Source organism: Canis lupus, chromosome 10 (assembly GCF_011100685.1).
Source record: "Canis lupus familiaris isolate Mischka breed German Shepherd chromosome 10, alternate assembly UU_Cfam_GSD_1.0, whole genome shotgun sequence".
Classification (NCBI taxonomy): domain Eukaryota; kingdom Metazoa; phylum Chordata; class Mammalia; order Carnivora; family Canidae; genus Canis; species Canis lupus.
The window spans coordinates 10,884,370-10,899,421 of record NC_049231.1 but is presented as its reverse complement, the minus strand read 5'-3'; the positions used below and the strand labels follow the sequence as shown (position 1 = coordinate 10,899,421).

The 15,052-nt window shown below is 37.1% G+C and overlaps 1 protein-coding gene across 3 annotated transcripts in view; it reads left to right on the top strand.

Annotated features, from left to right (window-relative positions):
- The window catches only part of MDM1 (Mdm1 nuclear protein), a 29,174-nt gene extending 14,521 nt beyond the window's left edge, over positions 1 to 14,653 (top strand). The window contains exons 8-15 of one of the 3 annotated variants that reach the window (XM_038549964.1): positions 2,427 to 2,456; positions 2,790 to 2,965; positions 3,984 to 4,292; positions 5,073 to 5,185; positions 5,275 to 5,384; positions 10,559 to 10,672; positions 12,513 to 12,572; positions 13,834 to 14,653. In XM_038549964.1, coding sequence (XP_038405892.1) covers positions 2,427 to 2,456; positions 2,790 to 2,965; positions 3,984 to 4,292; positions 5,073 to 5,185; positions 5,275 to 5,384; positions 10,559 to 10,672; positions 12,513 to 12,530 — 870 coding nt within the window. In that variant the 3' untranslated portion in view covers positions 12,531 to 12,572; positions 13,834 to 14,653. Of the gene's footprint in view, positions 1 to 2,426; positions 2,457 to 2,789; positions 2,966 to 3,983; positions 4,293 to 5,072; positions 5,186 to 5,274; positions 5,385 to 10,558; positions 10,815 to 12,512; positions 12,573 to 13,833 lie in introns of all 3 variants that reach the window. The other 2 variants (XM_038549962.1, XM_038549963.1) reach the window with 2 other exon arrangements.
- Positions 14,654 to 15,052: the final 399 nt, after the last annotated feature.

Sequence of the window (15,052 nt, the reverse complement as noted above, 5' to 3'; positions counted from 1 at the left end):
TGTGTTGTTTTAATTGCGTTTGAGTTCATATCCTTTTTAGTGGCTCTGCTTATTGGTTCTTGAGACTGAATTCATACCAGTAGGGTTTTTTTTTTCTTTTTCTAGTAGAACAGCTCGCTTTAGGAAATACCAACTTTCTATTTTTTCATCCTAGTTTAGGATCTAGAAGTCTAAAATCATATATTTGTAAACCACTATAACATTAGCACTAAGATTATTAATAAATATTGATGATAAGTTTAAAACATTGAGTTTTGAATGTCAGTAACAAATAGAATTGAATAAAGCTTTATAGAATTTCCATAGTATCTGCTTTTTTTTTAAAAAAAATATTGTTAACAAGTAAAACTGGATCACTGTTCACATGGAGGGGATATTTATCCTTCCTCTCATTCATCAGACAATAGGTCTTCCCACCTGGATGAAATACAGCCTTCTCTGCTGTTCCTTCCCAGCTCACCTTACACAGTGTGGCTGCATTTGAACCATTCCTTCAATTATTATGGCATAGACTATACAGTATTATGATAATTTATCAAGGAGGAGAAAGTTGGCCTCCTCTATCAGACTGTGAGCACATTGAGTGCTGCAGGGACTTTCTTGCTTATCTTTGGCTACCAGCCATCCAGCTCAGGCCTAGCGCTGAGTCTACACTCAGGACAGGTTGTGTGCTGCATTTTCCTTCACATTGTGTGGTTTATAGATTAATGGGGGAGAATGACAAGAGCAATTAATTCCAGTGGAATGAAATAAGTACTAATGAGGATATGCATGAAGGCCTTTGAGACTGGAGGAGGAAGCTGTGCTAAAGCTTGAAGATTTTATCATGTAGGTGATAATGCAGCTGTGAAACATTTGAAACGTGAGAGGACTTAATAGAAGTAAGATCTGGATTATATCAAGGCACTTTTATAACAAGACCTCTGTGCGTTCAAAACACCCTGGTGAGAGGGTACCTGGCTGGCTCTGCTGGTAGGGCATGCAACTCTTGATCTTAGAGTCCTGAGTTCAAGCCCCACATTGGGCGTGGAGCCTACTTAACAGCAGAACACTCTGGTTAATGGACTCAAACTGTATATCTCAGTTCCATCTGTTAAATACAAAAACCATTACTGGTAATTTAAAGTTTAGGAGTTAACAGAAATGATAAATGAACATGGCTCAGTTTTTCTTGGCAGTGAAGACAATATTTTGCATTGGGCAGCCCCGGTGGTGCAGCGGTTTGGCGCCGCCTGCAGCCCAAGGCGTGATCCTGGAGACCCAGGATTGAGTCCCACGTCGGGCTACCTGCATGGAGCCTGCTTCTCCCTCTGCCTGTGTCTCTGCCTGTCTCTCTCTCTCTCTGAATGAATAAATAAATAAATCTTTAAAAAAATATTTTGCATTATCCTTAAGGAATGTTTCAGGTTTGGTTTGTTAGGCCAGTAGTACTCTGCTCGGATTATATGGTTTCTTAGCCACCATGACAGGTACTGTCCTTTGCTTTCGGTAGTTCCCTTGCAGATGTAACACTTTCATCCCTTTGCATTCAGGAGTGTTCCTTAAGGAACTGAGGATGTGTTTCCCCAGTTGCTTTTGCAATGCCAAGTTTATTTGCTTTTTGCCTATAAGTGAAAGAAAATGTTAGCAGACAGCATCTGCATATCTTTTTAATGTTATTAGTCCATCTTTATGATAGGAAAAATTGAGTTTTTAAAGAATAAATAAATAAATAAATAAATAAATAAAATAAATAAAATAAATAAAAGATGATGTGAAACAATTTTAAGCTGAAACTTAATTTTTTTGCGTTGTGGAATTGAATTTAGGGAAGCCAGCAGGTGGCAGTGTGACGTATAAAATTAAAGGGTTTCAGAGAGTATAAAAGGCTTCGTTCCAAATGAAAAAATGTTCTTTGCATGTTAAGGAATTCAAATTACCTTATAGTTCATCAGAACAGTTTTTTGAATTGTCACTTTGCTGAATATATTACAATTGTTATTTTGTGGGATATTCTTATATTTAATACATTTTTTTTTTTTTAAAGTTGAGATTTTGCTGATGCCTAGGGAATGTCGAACAATTGAGAGAGGGCAGTCTCATGATTCTCTCACTGGGGCCTTCGATAGTAGTAGCAGCTAGGACAGAAAGGATAGGGGTTTGTGGCATGTCACTACTCTTCCAAACGTGGGGAAGTGGGAATAATAATTAGGTTACCTGTTGTTGATAGCATTTCAGCCATGTGGGAATGTGGCTGGGTTTCCAGGTAGTAATAGGACATCTTGCTTAGTGGATTAAATATTACTAAAAATTATTTTTAAAATATTGATTGACAAGTTTGTTATATATTTAGAAGGAAGAATAATAAGGTATTTCATTGATTCCCATTAATGTTCTGCTATGACATTAACCTGTCATTAAGTTATGTTTCTATATTCCTCTCCTAGGCTTCTCTAAATGCCATGTGGTATGCGGAGGTTGGTCGCTTTTGAGTTTTTAAAAACTGTAATAATGCATAGATTACTTGTGTAATTTCAGTCAAAATAAGAAGTAGGTGTCAATATTTTTCTTAACTGCTGCAAGTTCTTCCTGCCCGCTGGCCTGAAATAAAATAACTGCATTGCGCTTTAGCTTGACTGTTTTAATTTCTGCTTAAAATGTGCGTAGTCTGATGAATGTCTGTGGCTCCTTTTGCCTTCCCTTCTCCTTGGTCTCTGGCTATATTTGTGCATTATTGTTGATAAGCAGCGTGGTGATATTTGCAATCGAGCATTCAAAGTAACACACAGTGTCTCAACTCTCCTGTGTAGGTTAAAGAACTCCGAGAGAAGGCGGAGTTTTACAGGAAACGAGTTCAAGGAACACATTTTTCTCGGGACCATCTGAATCAGCTTCTGTCTGATAACAATCGCTGTTGGGACGTCTCCTCCACAACAAGCTCAGAAGGAACTATTAGTAGTAACATTAGAGCTCTAGATCTTGCTGGGTGAGCTATGTTCTTTGTGGACGGCAAAAAAGTCTGTTGTAGCTTAAGTAGGTCATGGAATCACAGGAAAATGACATGACCACTCAAAATTTGTCTTCTAGTCGGATGAGATTATTCATTATTTTAGTTTATTTTCTGTGAGACGTAAAGCTTTGTGTAAATAATAATGTAAATCTGGAAGACTAGACTTTATAATGTTACTTTTTTAAAATAATGTCTCTTAAGGATAGAGAATAGGGATGATTATGCAGTAGATGGAAAGAACTTTAAAAAAGTAAGAAGAAAAGGCAGCAACAACAATTACAACTTAGAGAATATAAGCTAGTAGTACATCCTGTCACCATTCGTTAATGGATTTATGTGGCTAATATGACACTTAGGCCCTGATTCTATGGGAGAGTTCTCTGCTCTTTTGGGTTTTAAAGTGAACATTATTTAACTGTTTGTAAGAGAAATAGCACTTTGATTTGTAGCAAATTATATTTTGGTTCTAGTATTTATTAATATCATCATATAAGCCCAATTGACCTATAAGTTCTAATTATGACATCTGATTTTAAAAATTCACCACAAAATCCATTCCTTAGGAATGTCTGAAAAAGATTACCTAAAGTGTAAAATTTGAATCAGTTTGCTTGATCCTCAAGTACACTTGAGTTTGTGCATAAACCCTAATTGACAAGTGAACAAATTAGACTATGTGGAGTCCTAATGTATGTGTGTAAATGCCAGTCCGGGGACACCCATGCATGTTGTCAGCGGTGGTATGGGCATGCCTTGTGAGGGTAGGAATGAGAGAAGATGCAAATATTTTATTTTGGAGTATTTTAATAGAAAATCCAAATTGTAGTATTACTTTATTATACTGTCCTGTGAACTCTTAATTTGATTTCTTTCTTCAGTACCTGGGCAAGGTAATACTTGTGGGAAACATAGTAGTGAACATTGGAAGGGAATGATAGACTCATTAAAGTTAGTATAAGCTCAAACTCAAGTTTGAAACTTTTTTGTTATGTAGAGATCCTACAAGCCATAAGACTTTGCAGAAGTGTCCTCCTACAACACTGGAAGAAAAAAGGCCTGTTTTGGAAGAGCAGCCCCAGAAAAATACCACAGAGAAATTGGGCATGTCAGATGCTCCCACCTTACCTGTTAGAAGGCGCCTGGCGTGGGATGCAGAGAACACCAATGAGGGGATGCAGAAACAGCTGCGAGAGGAGGAGGGGGAGGAGGAGGAGAAAATGGAAAAGGACAAGCAGGTTCATTCGGGAGAGCTGGACAAGTTGGAAGTACATGAAAAATCTGAGGCAGACAAGATAAAAGAAGGGTGAGAGTTTTAAGTTAATCGGTATTAACATTATGCACATGGTTCATATTTTTTGTTTTGTCACTAAGTTCAGTGGCTTACACTCTTGGTTTTATGACTCAGAGAGAACAGATGTTACTTTAATGTCACAATGCAGGCATTTCTATCTGATGTATAATTTGGTTCACGCAGGTATTTGAGTCACCAGTAATTGGTAGTTGAACACTTGAACATTGAGCTACTTGGGCGGCAGTAGTTATAGAATCATTTTAATTTATGTTCCATCAGTTCTGACCTGCCAGTTTTGTAAATGTGTCTGGGACCATGGCTTTCTTTATGATTTAAGGAAAATAGCTGATACTCTTCAATATCAAATGTTTTACCAAAAAGAAAGATAATGTTTGATGATATTAAAATAAGTGATTTCTGCAAATAGCTAATTCCTGTTGATATGTTGATATGTATGTTAATTGCTCTGGGAGGTGGTTCTCTATCACTGATAATGGTGCTTTTGGCTCATAATCTAAATCCCTTATCATTCAGTCATGGGTTTTGCACCTAATAGGAACCTTAGGCCCTGATTTAATGGAGGAATTCTATGTTCTGTGTTGCTGACTTGCAGTGATCTTCCCCTCTTTTCTAGTATTCAGTCACTTTCAATTGCATGTGGATTTGTTATTTTTTTCAGAAACAAAATGGCCTTATCTTATAAATTACGTATTTTATTATTGCACAATAATGACAAAATATTTTAAATTCTATTTTCTGGAGAAAATGCTTCATAGTAGACTGTATTTATAGGTCAGATTCTTCTTCTGTATCTTCTGGAAAAGAAGGCAGGCTTCCTACTCCAAAGCTGAGAGAACTTGGTGGAATCCAAAGGACTCATCATGATCTCACCACTCCAGCTGTTGGTAAGGGGCAAACACTGCAGTTCTTATTTTACCTACTTTTTCTACATGAGAATTTGGTTTGAGACTTGTTGTCTTCTGTATTTTTCTAGGTGGTGCTGTTTTAGTATCTCCCTCTAAAGTGAGGCCTTCCGTCCCCGAACCGAGGAAAAGAATGTCTTCTCAGGATGTCATAGAATCTGCAAAGAATGATTTTAGGAAGGTAAGTACTTATATTTTGGTAGAAAAGTATCTTTTTAGGGCATGATTGTTTTAGTTGCATGGAATGAATGATAGATTCAGATTTTAGAAAATTCTGTGTATCATGTGGAGATGATGTTATTAACCTGTTTTTAGTAAGGCAAAGGCATTAAATTGTTTATTTCTGGCAGTGGCATTCTATTTCTGCTGATACACTTTTTTTTTTTAGGATTTTATTTATTTATTTAAAAGAGCACAAGCAGAGGGAGAGGGACAAGCAGACTCCCTGCTGAGCAGGGAGCCCGAGACGTGAGGCTTGATCCCAGGTCTCTGAGATTATGAACTGAGCTGAAAGCAGATAATTAACCGAGTCACCCAGGTTCCTCTCTGCTGATACACTTTTAAGTCTTATCAATACTAACTCAACAGGAAGAGAGAGAAGAAAAGTAATAGTTTTTATTGAGCATCTACTGTGTGGCAGTTGTATTCCAGCTGTGTTCCAGGCACTGTTTTAGGACTGGAGATATAGCAGTGAAAGAAGCAGGTAAAAATTCTGGCCCTTTTTGAGCTTCTGTTCTAGTGAAGAAGAGAGACCATAAACAGGATAAGTAGATACAATACATAGTGTTCTAGATAGTGATAAGTACTAAGAAAAATAAAGCAAGGGAAGTGAATAGGAAGTTCTTGCTGAGAGGGTTGCATTTGAGCAGAATCTGAAGTGGGCGAGAGATTCCACATGCATATGTAGGAAGGCATTCTGGGCAAAAGGAATAGAAAGTGCAAAGTCCTTGAGGCGATCAGTTATCTGATTCCTTGAGGACCAGGCAGAAAGTGAGTGTGGCTGGAGCAGAGAGCAAGAGAAGGGAGAGCAAGAAAAGGCAATGAGTTTGGAGGCATAGTGGGGAACTAAACTGTATAGGGCCTTATTGGGTGTAACAAAGACTTTGAATTTTATTTTGAATGAAATGAGAAGCCTTTGGAGGGGCGAGGAGTGATGTGATTTGACTCAGGTTTTCCCATGGTTACTCTGCCTGCTGTGTTGGGGAAAGACAGTAGGGTTGCAAGAGCAGGGGCATGAAACTAGATAGGAGTCCATTACAATATCCAGTGGTGGTGGTTTGGTTCATAGTGGTAGCAGTGGAGGTGATGCGATGAAGTCTGATTCTGGATATGCATTGAAGGTGTAGCTGCTGAGATTTGCCAATGGTTAAGATACAGAATGGGAGAAAGACAAGAATCAAGGACAACTCAAGATTTTTGGCCTGTACAGTAAGGATGGAGTTGCCATTGAACTGAGATGGGGAGGAGGGTATAAGGAAAAGGTTTGTAAGGGGAAACAGAGTTCTATTTTGAACACATTTGAGAAGCTTATTAAATGTACAAGTAGACATGTTGAGTAGGAGTTGCCTTTCTGAGTTTGGAGTATGGGAGGAGAGGTTGGGCTGCAGATACAGATTTGCATCTCTTTACCATATAGGTGGCACAGGTGTGTGAGGTCTTGAGACTAGGGGAGATCATCAGGGGAGTGGGGAGAGAGAGAGAAGAGTATGGATAGGCAGGTGTCAACCCCCGTTTTTTGATACAGGGTAGTTGAGGTGTGACCAACAAAGAGGCTAAGGAAGAATAGCCAGCGAGGTGGTGGGAAATAGGAGACTAGTACCTTGGAGGTGTCATGGAGGGCTGAGTGTCAGTGCTACTGATGGATCAGGAAGATATGAGAACTGATGATTGGATTTGGCAACAGAGATGTCATCAGTGACCTTGACAAAGGGCAGTTTTGGTGGTGGGGAGGGACAAAAGCCTAAGTGCAAGTGAGTTCAAGAGAAATGAGAGGAATCGGAGGCAGTCATCACAGACAATTTTTTTTTTAGACCTGAGATTTGTTTTCTAGCTCTTTTTTTTTGTTTTTTTTTGTTTTTTTAAGATTTTATTTATTTATTCATGAGAGACAGAGAGGCAGAGACACAGGCAGAGGGAGAAGCAGGCTCCATGCAGGGAGCCCGACGTGGGACTCGATCCCAGGTCTCTAGGATCAAGCCCTGGGCTAAAGGTAGCGCTAAACCGCTGAGCCCCCCGGGCTGCCCATAGACAATTCTTTTAAGAGTCTTTTCCATGGAGGGGAGTGGAGTAACAGATGGTAGTTGGGAGTAAGGTTAAGATGAAGGAGAGGAGATAACAGCACATTTATATGTTGACAAGAACAGCTTTTTAAAGATTTTTAAAAATATTATGATTTATTTGAGAGAGAGAGAGAAGTAGTGGGGAGGGGCAGAAAGTCAGAAGCAGACTTCCCTCTGAGCAGGGAGCCTGATGCAAGGCTCAATCCCAGGACCCTGAGATCATGACCTGAGCTGAAGGCAGACACTTAACCCACTGAGCCACCCAGGAGCCCCAACAAGAACAGTTTTAAAGGCAGAGAAAGATGATGCAGCCCCTTTGCACCTGTGCACTGAGTGCCAAGCACCCCTCAAGATGTTGCGTAGGATGTGGGAGAGGTACGAGTGGAATTGTTGATTTTAGGCACTCTGACAATTCCTTCCTTGTTACAGAGGACACAGAATATGTGAGCACTGCAGATAAAATAGGGAGATGTGATGATGGGGGCTTTGGGAAAGTGTCTGGATTGTTTCTTGGTAACACATGAAGAAAGACCCTTGCTGAGAAGAAGGCTGGGGAAGAAAAGGTTGGAGGTTTGAGTAAAGAGAAGAAGGCAGGGAATAGTCTTTTTCCGAGAGTGGGAGAGGGAGCAGGCCAGGGAAATGTGAGATAATGCAGGGCAGCCTGAAGGGCCCATTTAAGGCTAGTGGTCACAGATTTGATGTAAGACCAGTCAGGATGAGTTGTGTGTTTTCCTCCAGACATGTTTGGCTGCAGAGGTGCAGGGTAAGTAGAGAGATTTAATTGGGGTCCGTGTTTTGTTAAGGGAGTAAGAGGAAATGAGAAAGGGGGTCAGGGAGTTAAGATATAAGCAGGAAGTGATTATGAGGATTGGCCATGGAAGTTGAGTTGGTTAGGGCAGAAAAATAGGACTTGGGAAGGGAAGGCACAGTGCAGAGGTGACAGGATCATTGGAAGGTCTTGGCAGACTTAAGGACTTGTTGAAATTAGGGTAGCCGTGGCGATTAGTTTTAAAGGCAGGAGGTGGTGGTCAGGAATTAGAATTATGGAGAGGTGGTAGTTAGCAGTAATGGTAATCCCTGCCCTCATGGAGCTTACCGTTTCATTTTGAGAAATAGATAATTTTTTAAAAAGATAATTTCAGGTAGTAGCAAGTGCTGTAAATTAAAAAAAAAAAAAAGCTAAGACCTCACTCATGAGGGATGTGCCCAGGCAGAGATTAGGGGAGACTGTTTTCCAGTTTGAAAGAACAGTAAGTACAAATGTGCAGCAGTGGAAGTTTTAAAGAGTGAGAAGACCAGTGTGACTGGGGCCTGGAGAGGGAAGAGGTGGGGGTAGGAAATGAGCTTTGGAAGGGAGGTTGGGTAAGGAGTGATGATGTTGTTCTGAGGCACTTGGAAGCCCTGGGAGGGTTTAAAGCCACACAGCAAACATGATCTGGTCTTTCGTGATAAAAAAAAAAATGGGCTGTATGGGGGTGGGGCTAAGGCAGTGAGGCCAGTGAGAAGCCTTGGGCTCACACGCAGATCACCAAGGCCATTAAGTTAAACCTGGGAACGCTACGTGTTACAAAATATTCTAGAGATTTCATTCAGGCCTTTTTTTTTTTTTTTTTTTTTTTTTTTTTAGCAATAGTAAAGCCAATATGGCAGATCTCAAATTCTGTGTGTGTGTGTGTGTGTGTGTGTGTGTGTGTGTGTGTGTATAAAGAAAAAAAGAACAGTTCTCCTAAGTGATACCTATAATTAAAAAGGGAAGCAAGAGGAAGATGTGTGGTTTTATTTTAGATCTTGATTTAAAAAGAAAGTTTTGCTGGGTAAGATCCCAAGCCTTTTCTGCTTTGAATCAAGTAAGTTCTCCAATTGCAGAAAACGATACCTAAGTTCAGAAAGCAGTGTTTTGAATATTGCACTGATAAACCCAAAATCAATAAGAAGGGCCACATTGATAAGCAATAATTAGGAAAATTTGGAACTGTGTTTGATTTCACTGGTTTGTATTCTCACTAATAAGTAAATTATACAAGGACTTTTAGGAAAGTGATAAATGTATCACTGTGGACCAACTTAACAAAATATGTGATGTCCCCTCTACTCTTCGGGGGCAGCCACTATTGAATGTTTGAGTTCTTTGGGTTTACAGTGTGTTTATGTGTTGTGCTGGAGATAAGGTTTCACAATCTATTTTTTTCTCACTTGGCAATGCATTGTGAACATATTCACATATCATTAAATATCACTTACAACTAAATTTTAATAGTGACATGATATGTGACCTATAGTTATACCACCTGTTTATTATTGAAACCAGTTTTTTAAAACTAGATGCCCACTGTTATTTCTTAATTTTTCTATTTTGAAAAAATACTGTAAAGAAATCCTCCTTCAGCTACTTTTTTATTCCTAATATTACCTTTTTGTGTGTAAATATTCTCCCAAGTATTACTGTATGATGAAAGAACACAAAGTTTTTTAAGGCTTTTGCTGTTTCACCAGCTCCCTGGGAAGATTGTGCTCCCAACAGCCCTCTAGCAGAGTGCCAATTTTTTCCACATCCTCGTCAATGCTGGGTATTATAGCATGGCTTTTAAAAAAAATTAATCTTTTAATCTGGCAAGTGAAAAATTAGTTCTTTGGTGCTTTTATTTTGAAATTATTTGATTACTAATAGGGTAGGATATTTCTGCTCTTTGTCCTTTATGTCTATTTAAATTGCTTATATATATCCTTCATTTTAATTAGTTTATCTTTTACTACTTTTAAAGAAATATTTATGTAACAATAATTGTCAATATATAAATTGTGTATTTTCCTCAAATTTGTGATTTAAAATTTTTTTAATGTTTGTATATTTTTATACAGCTAAATATGTCTACCAATAGTGGTTGTAGGATTATAAAATCTTCCTCACATGGAGGTTATATAGATTTTCCCCATACTTTCTCCTAATGCTTTTACAATTATTATTATTATTATTATTATTTTTTTTTTTTTTACGAGTATATTCTTTTGAGTGTTTAAAGGTTTGGTTTTATATATATATGGACATATATACGTATCTTTTTTTCCTGTCACTTAGAAAGAAAGTCGCGCCATATCCCTCCTGACTTCTCCAGCTGCTGGTATAAAAACAATTGATCCCCTGCCTTTGAGGGAAGATTCTGAAGCCAATCATATCCCCAAACTTGCTGAGGTAACTCTTCCAGTTTCAAAAATTCCAGAATATCCAACAAATACTCCTGGGCAGTCTCCTTCTCCACCCTGTGCTCCATCCTACTGGCATCCCTCTCGTCGAATTCAGGGCTCTCTGAGAGATCCAGAATTTCAGCATAATGGTAATTATTTTGGTTTTAATTTTTTGTCTTTTAAAATGAAAGTTCTACTGATGGATGCAAAGGCTTAAGTACGTGCTATATGTTAATAAGTTAGGTTACCTAGTTTTTCAGTTAATATAGCAGATGTCTTTAAATGGGAAAAGTCTCCTCTCCTCTCTGGAGCACTCAGCTGTGCCATAACCCCAGTTCACAACCCCCTAGATGCCAGTCATGCCCCGTTCCCAGGTGCGATGTCTAAAAATGTCTTCAGATCTTGCTAAATGCTGCCTACATGGAGAATTCAAGGTCATAAGTTATTTTCCTGTCGTTTTGTTAAGCATTGGTCTACTCTTTTCTAGCTTCTACTTTTACTGTTGGAAGTCGTATGCTCTTCTCATTTTTGATCATTGTATGTGGCTTCTTCCCTTTGGGGATCTCCTCTTCACACTCAGCACTCTGAGCTTTTACAGCGGGTCTCTCCATTTTGCTAGTACTCAGTGGATTCTTTCAGGTGGGGAACTTGCTTCCTCAGCTTCCTCAAATTGTTGAGTCAGTAATTCCTTCCTCTCCATTTTTTGCTTCCTCCTCATCTGGCACTCCTTGTTATTCTGATGTTGGACATGATCTTATTTTCTCATCTTACCTTTCCTATTTTCCATTTCTGTCTTCTAAGGGTTATTCATTTTTATTTCCCACCCCTTCTGAGTTTTAAAAAAAAATTGTGCTATATTTTTTAATTTAAGAATTTTTTTTAACACTGATTACTCCTTTTATACAGCATCATGTTCTTCTTTTATGGATGTCATGTTCTATCTCTTTGAAGAGAGGAATGATATATGTAATTTCCCCTGTTTGTAATATGGTGCCTTGCCCTCTGTTGAACTTGAGTCCTTTAGTCACAGTAGCACTGATAACTTTTTGGAGATGAAACCTCCATTCCACTTTTGGGAGGAAGGGTAGTTAGCCAGCTGTGCAGATTTAAAGGATTTGGCAGACTGTTGTATTAAAGCAGTTTCCTGGCTCAGCCTTACTTTCACTCCAACTTTCAGGGGTACTTGATACTCCTAAACCTGAGCCAGGAAACGAGAACAAATTGGTTGCTTCTTGGTTTCCTACCTCTGCTGGTTTAGGATTCAGTGTAGGTATGACAATACGCACTCAGTTCTTTTCTGTTTGCTTTCCAGTTACCAAAATTTTGTTGCTGTCTCATTGTCTCATTTTCTCTGTCCTGTGGGTCTATGTCATTTTTGTAAATGTGTGTAGTCCATCTACCATCTTTAAACAGAAGTCCACAGCATTTCTTGAGGTACCTGGGGGGCACAGTCAGTTAAGTGTCTGACCCGGCCTCAGCTCAGGTCGGAATCTCAAGGTCTTGAGATTGAGCCCCACAGAGCCTACTTAAGACTCTCTCCCTCTTTCTCTGCCTCTCCACCCTTCTCCCCAATAAATAAATAAATCTTTAAAAACAGAAGCTTACTGCATTTCTTTAAAGTTAGAATAGATCAATATTGTCACTGTAAAGAATTCTAGAAATTTTGTTGTTTATTTACATATTTGCTTAGCACATTATAAATTAGTGAATGGCCTGTTGATAATTTCTATTAAAAATATAAAGTCACTAAAATTTTTGATAATCTACTTTCACTAATGTTTTCCTATAAATAAGATATACTGTTAAGTGGCTTTGAAGGATAATTTTTCTACCTTTTTTTTTTTAAGTGGGAAAAGCAAAGATGAACAATTTCCAGTTGCCTCAGCATGAAGTCTTTAATGATGAAGGTATTTCAGTAGTGAAGTAACATATGATCAAAGTATGAAGTTTTGTTATATGGTAGTTTATAGTGTGTTATGATCTTAACATTGGGTTAGCACTTTATAGTTTACAAAGCACCTCCACAGATACTAGTTCATTAGATCTGTGAAACCCTGAGAGGAGTGTGAAATTATCTCCATTTACAAATGAGTAAACTGGGACCTAAAATCAGTAAACTGGAACCTAAAATCTTCAATTTTTTTTTTTTAGGGCAAACTAATGATAAGAGATTATGCCTAGCATTTTACTTGAGGTCAATACTCTGTCTTTCCAACCTGGCTAGCTGGGGGCTCAGGAATTTGGTCTAGCATATCTATTATTTTTTTCAAGTGTTATCAATTTTCAATTCTCAAAAAAATATGATTAGGGAAAATGAACTTTTTTTCTTGTGTAGCAGTCATTCTGACAAATTCATTTGCTTCTAATAGTGGCAGGAGGAATTTTGAATTCCTGATGTGAACAATCAAAATTATTAATTCATCCTAAAATATATGAACTATCTGAATTTATAAATTTTGGATTTGAAAGTAAATTTGAATTAATACTTTATGTATTATAAGTTCATGTGTATTAAAGATTTTCTTTCCTCTTAGCAAACTTAGGACTTTTTTCAGAATTCAGTGAGCTAGAAATCAAGTTACTGTTTTTGAAATGCGGACATTTGGACACTAAATCCAATTGTGTTTTCTTCTTAATAGAAAAACATTGTTTGCAAATAAACATAATAGATTTGCTTGCTCAGAATGAGGAATTTCTGTAATAATTAAGGGTAGCATGTTAAAGTCAAACATTATTTCTACCTTAAGTGAGATTATTTTGGAAATGTAAGTTTTATGTTAAGGTAGAGCATTTTGTTTTTAAAATGCTTAAGCTTTTTGCTTAGAACAGCTGTACTTTTTAAAGTAGGACGAGACAGTATGATGATGAATTGTTTCCAAGTAATGCTGAAATCACAGGCCATGTGTTTATTAGGTAACGACATTGTGGGATTTCAGGCAGGAAACAGAATGCTCATGTAACATTAAAATGTTTGATTTCTAAATATGGTAATTATTATGAACTCACCTGAAAATGTCAATATCTTCTATTTTTATAATTTTAATATTTTTTTCTGACCAGTGAATATTGACATTACAAAACTTGATGCTTTTAATTTTCTGTTAATGTTATAAAACAGTATTTTTATTAGCAATATTTTCTGCACTGATTATTATTTTTTCATTGCAGATGAGGACAGATTATCTGAGATTTCTGCTCGTTCTGCAGCTTCTAGTCTCCGGGCTTTTCAAACTCTGGCACGAGCTCAGAAAAGGAAGGAGAATTTCTGGGGCAAAACATAATTAAACATATATGTAGTTGGGTTGCATAACAATCTAGGGAACCATTGGCATAATTTTTCTTTATTGCTTTACTATGTTGAAACTTTTTTAAGTGTTTGGATTTTTTCCCCAACATTTCCTACTTAAAAAGAATTGGTCGACTTTTCAATAGCCAATTCAGTTTACTTGGAAAATTTTAACACAGGCTCATAGAAATTCAACTTACAGAATTCTTTTAACACCCAACCCCAAAGTACAAAGACATAGATTTCTTCACATGTTGTAAGTTTTGTATCAAGCATAGCTGGTAGAATTATGAATTTTACCTATCCACAGAATATTCTGAAAAATGAACAAAAGTAAAATAAAAATTAAGATCCAGGTGTGAAATATATATTCCTTGAAGATTGGTTATGTGTATATGTCATAAGATGAATTTGTCATTCATGTGACATTTGCTGTAGTCTTTATTTTAGGACCTTCTGTATGTGGTTGCAGTGTTAAGACAATTGTACTTTAAACTGAACATATGAGCTGTATATATTTTTCTTATTTATGTAACAAAGTCTGCTGAGAGAATATGTATATTTTTGACCTTTGTGTGTATTCTATTTGTATAAGGACTTTGGCTTACATTTGAATAATGTCTCAATTTTGAAAAAATATTTGTATAATGGAGAGTTAAAACTTTGTAGACATTTTGAATAAAAATTGATCAAGTATTTCAATTCTGTTTGTTTGAAGTGTTTGGCTTGTCCTCCAGAAAGTCACTACATGGAATAATTATCTTTTAGAAACATTTTGCTCATAGTGGGATAACTAAATGTTCTACTTCTTTTGCAATGAAATTTAAGTCCATAATAATTTTGTATGAATATAAGAAAAATACAGTATTTCCAAGGTAGACTCATTTTCAAAAATTTAACACATACTTTTTGATTGTTCTTCACTTGTAGAACATGTTTTGTTTTCTTACTCTTCACTTTGTAAATCATAAACCTAATTTTTCTAAAAAATATAAATTTCATAAGTATTACATGTGATGTTTACGAGAATACACAGAGGGTACTGAAGATAAAATATACAAAATATTCATGACTGTTGGTTAGAAAATAAAAGTCTTTTAA